The following is a 5,999-nucleotide window of genomic DNA, read 5'->3' on the forward strand; positions in this document are numbered from 1 at the left end:
GACGTTATCAGTAATCTCATTAAAATTTTAGAGAAGTAATTAATAATTTTTGGTTAATTACCCATCACTGCATACAAATAGCTAACAAACAGACAAAACCAAATAAATAGTCCTGCTTGTGTCCTGCATTGCTCACAACTCATCACCAGTTCAGTAATGAAAAAAATGGACAACTCTGTCAATATGTCAGAAGTGAAATCTCTTTCAGAAAGACATTCTCACATTACAGCAGGGTGCATGTTACAGGATGACTTAGCTCTCCCTCTGGTTTTTGGGGAGGAGCTGCTCTGAGATGGCTTGTTTGCAGAATTCTGTGAGGGGTTAAGATGGGAGATCCGGCAATAGAATCAAACCTGGTCTGAAATTGGACATATAGCTGACTTCTATGCAGTGTCAGGACCTTCTGGTGCAGGGCCTGAGTTTGGGGATGATCCTGGGTGGGGTTATGCACTTTATTTGCCTCATGAAGTCTCATGATGCCTATGGCCGTTATGTGGACACCTCTACCAGTGCTGTGATGGTGCCCGCGAGGCTTGCCTGGTTCCTCCAGGAGCTGCCTGCTCTGCTGTTGCCCCTGCTTTTGTTGTTGACCACAGATGGGAACCACAGCATCGGGAAGCACTTGATGCTCTGGACATTCTGCCTGCACTACTTTCAAAGGTAAGTGCTGTTCATGGTGGGAAAACGTTGGAGAACATTGGCTGGGCTAAAAAAGAATTAATAATTTACAGTTGTCAATATATAAGTGAGAACTAGAATAGAATGACCAGAACAGATTATTGCATACATATAACCACCTGAATTTCAACTCTGTATTTGACTTTGATATATTTTTGGAGTATGTTCCTGTAGTCTTTATGCTACCCATCCCTTGTTTAGCTTGTATGCACTGAACTCAAGTTATGCAATTACACAAAACATTGATGTGTTTGTGTTACCCACAACAAATGAGGAGAAAATGTCAATACAAGTTAAGCATAATCGACAGCATTTGTGACAAAATGTTGATTAATATTAAATTAATTTTGACTTGTCCCTCTTTTTCTTTGAACAAAGAAAAAATCTGGGTTACAGTGAGGCACTACAATGAGAGTGAATGGGGTCAATTCGGACACATTAAAATACTGTTTCAAACATATATACACAAGACATAAACAACACGCATGTTAAAATTTTTGTTGCCATGACGATTTAACATAGCAAACACTTAAATTATAAATGACAATAAAATTAGGATTTAAACAACTTCACAGCTTAAATATTACAAAGTTCTTTTATTAAATTATAAGCTTCACATTTCTGTCTTTAAACCCTCTAATAATTGGGCTCATTATTGTAAGTGTCTCGCTGTAACCTCGAATTTTACTTTTGAAGGAAGGACGAGACAAAAAATTTTGTGGTAATCAACATTATACCACAAATGCTGTCAATAAGTTGAACTTGTATTGAACCCGGAATGTTCTCTAAATCTAAAGACAAAATACTGATTGGAATGTTCCACATTCCTACTTTAATTACTTTCATGCTGTGTTGACCACAAGTCCAAGAAAATGCAACACCAGAGATTTGTTCAAATTAAAGCAGGACTGATCTGTAATTACACATGACAGGGCCAAAACCCAGTGAATGAAGATGTAAGCGCATGAATAGTTCAGCAGAAGTGTGATCTAGACAAAGCACAACAGGTTTGTGAGCAGGTGTTATCACTAAACCCTTACAATCATGGAGTGTTCAATCATGGCAGGCTAAATCTGAGAGCAGGTACTGATACAAAAAACTCAGCATGAATCTAATACAACGATAATTAATTTGATTAGATACCTCAAATTAAGTCGCCACATATACTTAGTTTTGCAAGTATGGTAATAAGCTACATATTTATCCATGTGACCAATGGAATTTATCCAATGTATAGGCCTATCACAAACAATATGGTAATAATAGTGTACGTATTTGTTACATCCTGATTTCCAGGACCTGCATCTACTCTCTGTTGACCAAAGGACGTCCATTTCCATTCAACATTATGCTGTCTGGGATGGTGTTTTGCTCTATTAATGGCTTCCTGCAGGCACACTATCTGCTGCACTGTGCTACATATCAAAACACATGGATCTCTGATGGTCGCTTATTAGCTGGTAAAACTCAATTACTGAATGAATTAGTATTATATAACAAATTATACACAATTTATTATGTAAGGGCTAACATACAGTCAGCAGGTCGTTATCACAACCCGAACAGGGTGGTTAGGACTTGTATCACCCTGAAGGGGTTTATTTTGTGACAATGACCGGCTGACTGCACATTATCCTGATTATTACACCGCTATTTGCCAAATAAATATATGCGTGAAATATTGATTTGTGTTGACTGTGGAGTGAGATTAGGCATTAAAGGATATTCCGGGTTCAATACAAGTTAAGATGACAGCATTTGAGGCATAATATTGATTACCACAAAAATGAATTTTAACTGGTGCCTCCTTTTCATAAAAAAAACCGCTAAAATCTGGGTTCCAGTGAGGTACTTACAATGGAAGTGAATAAAGCCGTAAACGTTAAAATACTCACTGTTTTAAAAGTATAGCCACAAGACATAAAAAAAATGCATGTTAACATGATTTTAGGGAGATTTTCTGTGTAAAGTTATAGCCAATTTTACAACTTCGTTGCCAGGATGATGTAATGTCAACAAACCCTAAAATGATGATTTAAACAACTTTACAGCTCAATTAATACTTGAGTTTTAATAGAAGAATTAATGTAAGTGCTTTATAATCTCCTTTAAATCCTCCAAAAATTGTCCCTATTCACTTCCTTTTTGATGAGAGCCTTTTAAGGAAATAGTTCACCCAAAATGAAAAGTCTGTCAATTACTCTCCCTCTGTTTGTTCATTAGGACTTTCTTCTGAAGAACACAAAAGGAGAGGTCTCAGTCACTGTTCACTTTCATCGCATCTTTTTCTACACAATTGAAAGTGAATAGTGACTGAGACTCTCCTTTTGGCCCGTTTCCACCTGGTATTAAGATGCTTCTCGGGTGATCATATCACATGTGGTCAGGTGAGACACATTGCTGTTTACACCTGGTCACTTAAATGTGTCTCATGTGACCACTTGTGTTCGGATTTGGAGGGGAGGGTCTCTGTTTCATGATGACATACATATACATCAATCACTATGTCAGTGTGTTACTGCATGATATTAAAGCACAACAAAATCAGAAAAGACAAAAAAGCACGAAACAAAAACAACGTGCTGTTTCTCCCAGATGCGGCTGAAATTTAATCTAAGCACAAATGCAACATGTCAAGCAAAATTATCCGTTATTTTTTTATTTGATTACCTGTATTAAAGGAGCTTAGTGTACATGCTTGTCATCGGTGTTGATATCAGTAACATCAAAGTAGATCCGTGAAGCTCTTGTGATTGTGTATGCATTCGCATTTTAACATTTTCCAATTGAACGGATATTTCCTTTAAAATCCACTTGTAAACAGCAAAGTTGAAACTCTTGATTTAGCGAAACAATTGATTGACAGGTGAGGGGTTGCTTTTCATTGCTGCTGGGACACATACAGAATGGATTAGCGTTTACACCTAAAATGCAATGTGGACACATGTGATTTTGACCACATTCGTTCGTGATTTCTGTGATTCTATCACAGAACCTATTAAGACCCTGTTTAGACCTGTATTTTGGGCTGACCACATGTGATCGGATCACCCGAACTGCATCTGAATACGAGTTGGAAAAAGGGTCTTAGTGTTCCATGGAAAAAAGAAGGTTATATGGTTTTTGAACAACATGAGGGTGAGAAAATTACACAATTTTCAATTATGGGTGAACTATCCATTTAATTCTCATGTAACTGGTCCTGCTCGACCCACTCTGAGTGGGATTCGAAACGGTGTCTGCGGCATGGGAGGGGGTGTGCTAACAAGGAGGCTAAAGGCTACAGCCTCTAGCATCAGTCGCTAATGCACATCTTGAGGCCAGGAGAATAAGGTTTACAAACTACACAGCTATCTACCAGCTGGCTACCGTTACACTCACCCCTCTAAACCTCGATCCCATCCGGGTCACGACACCACTGTAGCCGGTCCTGCTTGACCACTCCGAGCGGGATTCGAAGCGGCATCTACGGCATGGGAGGTGGGCATGCTTACGAGGAGGCTAAAGGCTGCTGCCTCTAGCGTCAGTTGCTAGTGTGCCGCTTGAGGACAGGGGAGGGAGGTTTACACACTGCACAGCTATCTACCAGCTGGCTACTGTTACACTCACATCTCAGTCTGTGTAAGTAAACTGCAATTAGCTTCACTGAATAAACCCTGGACTGATTTATGTGTTTGTTTAACTGCAGGTGGCTTATTTGAGTATGTGTCTGCAGCAAATTTCTTTGGAGAAATTGTAGAGTGGTTGAGCTACGCTCTTGCTACCTGGTCTTTACCCACATGTTCTTTTGCTTTTTTCACCATTTGCTTCATAGGCCCTAGAGCCTATCACAGGTCAAATCACAGGTAAAAAATCTAATAAAAATCTTATTGATTAAAAAATGACTTACATGTCAAACTGCTCATCTGTGCCAATATCATTGGTTCAAGGTATATCATTGGTTCAGAGAGTGAGTTTTGAGAGTAGCCTATAAGGCTGTAACACACAATGAAATGAGTCTTGGAGAAAGACATTTGGTTTCTTTAATGTTTTCCAGGTTCTATAATGAGACGTTCAAAGATTTCCCCAGATCAAGAAGATCTCTCATACCCTTCATCTTCTGAAGAGCCACAGCAGATAAATGGCATTTAACTTCACGTTTTGACAGATTACAACTAAGGAAATAATTAAACTCCTCAATTCCTGCCCTGTACACCTATACTTTTGGTTTGTTTTTATTGTCTGATTTTCATACAGTAGAAAAGATATGACTATTTACAGTATGTCTCGAAACTGTTACCAGATTGTTTGTAAAAGTTTTTGACCTTCCCATGTGCCCAAGACCTAAAGGGTTAGTTTTCTCAAAAATGTATATTCTTCAAAACCTGTATGTCTTTCTCTCTTCCGTAAAACACAAAAGGAAATGTTGTGCAGAATTATCAGTCTCAGTCACCATTCAATGCAATGTGTTCCATGGAAAGTTAGCCATACAGGGTTGCAATGACATTAGGGTGAGTAAATAATGACAATTGTTTATTTTTTTGGTGGAAAAACAAAAGGCTACTTTATTGCACTCTGTTTTTTATTTTATTTTAATGGTCCACAGAAAAACTGTACAATACCACACTAGTATGATTTTTGTCAAAGGGAATAGAGACTATAATGAAAAGAATGGTGAAATAAAATGCTTTTGTAAAATGTTGTCAATCATCCATCTTCAAAAATACTAATTTCACAATGATCAGTGGCTTTGGGTAGCTTGTCAAATGCAAATTATCACCTAATATAATTTGCAGGAGCCCATCTGAATAACAATACTGGGCTATAATGTGGAGATGAAGGAGGCTGCAGCAACAGCAGCACAAGAGAGACAGAGAGCTCAGAAGATGTGGTGGTGCACATGTAGGCAATGCCAACAGAGGTAGAGATCATCTGCTGCAATGAATGGAATGTTGTCATGCCATCGCTGGAAAGACTGCATGACCTCAGCCCTCTCATGAACGCAAACACTGCTGCTTACCGGACGCGAGGATTTATAGTTAAAAGTACTTCAATATTTTTCACACCAAAAGCAATCGTATCACTTAATAAGTCATTAATTTAACCACTGGAGTCTAATGGACATTGTTAATGCTGTTTGTCTGTGCATTTTGGAGCATAAAAATGCCCAAAAGTAGAACTGTATATCCTTTTCCTGTTCACTTATTTCAAAGAAACAATCTCAAGAGCAACCTGGGGATAAGTGCCTTGCACAAGGGCACAATGGCAATGATTAGGTTGCTGTGCAATGTTTGAACATACAACCTTTGGGGTACCAGCTTAGATCTTCATTCAAAGCTAAA

At 38.5% G+C, this 5,999-nt stretch overlaps 1 protein-coding gene across 1 annotated transcript; it reads left to right on the forward strand.

Moving 5' to 3' along the window:
* The first annotated feature begins 371 nt into the window (after positions 1 to 371).
* srd5a2b (steroid-5-alpha-reductase, alpha polypeptide 2b) lies at positions 372 to 5,323 on the forward strand. The gene is given in 5 exon segments (XM_052151608.1): positions 372 to 660; positions 1,975 to 2,160; positions 2,880 to 2,947; positions 4,361 to 4,523; positions 4,715 to 5,323. Coding segments are annotated over 5 exon segments (759 nt in total). The 5' UTR covers positions 372 to 385; the 3' UTR covers positions 4,782 to 5,323.
* The last annotated feature ends 676 nt before the right edge of the window (positions 5,324 to 5,999 follow it).

The sequence above is a fragment of the Xyrauchen texanus genome, chromosome 20 (assembly GCF_025860055.1).
Source record: "Xyrauchen texanus isolate HMW12.3.18 chromosome 20, RBS_HiC_50CHRs, whole genome shotgun sequence".
NCBI lineage: Eukaryota > Metazoa > Chordata > Actinopteri > Cypriniformes > Catostomidae > Xyrauchen > Xyrauchen texanus.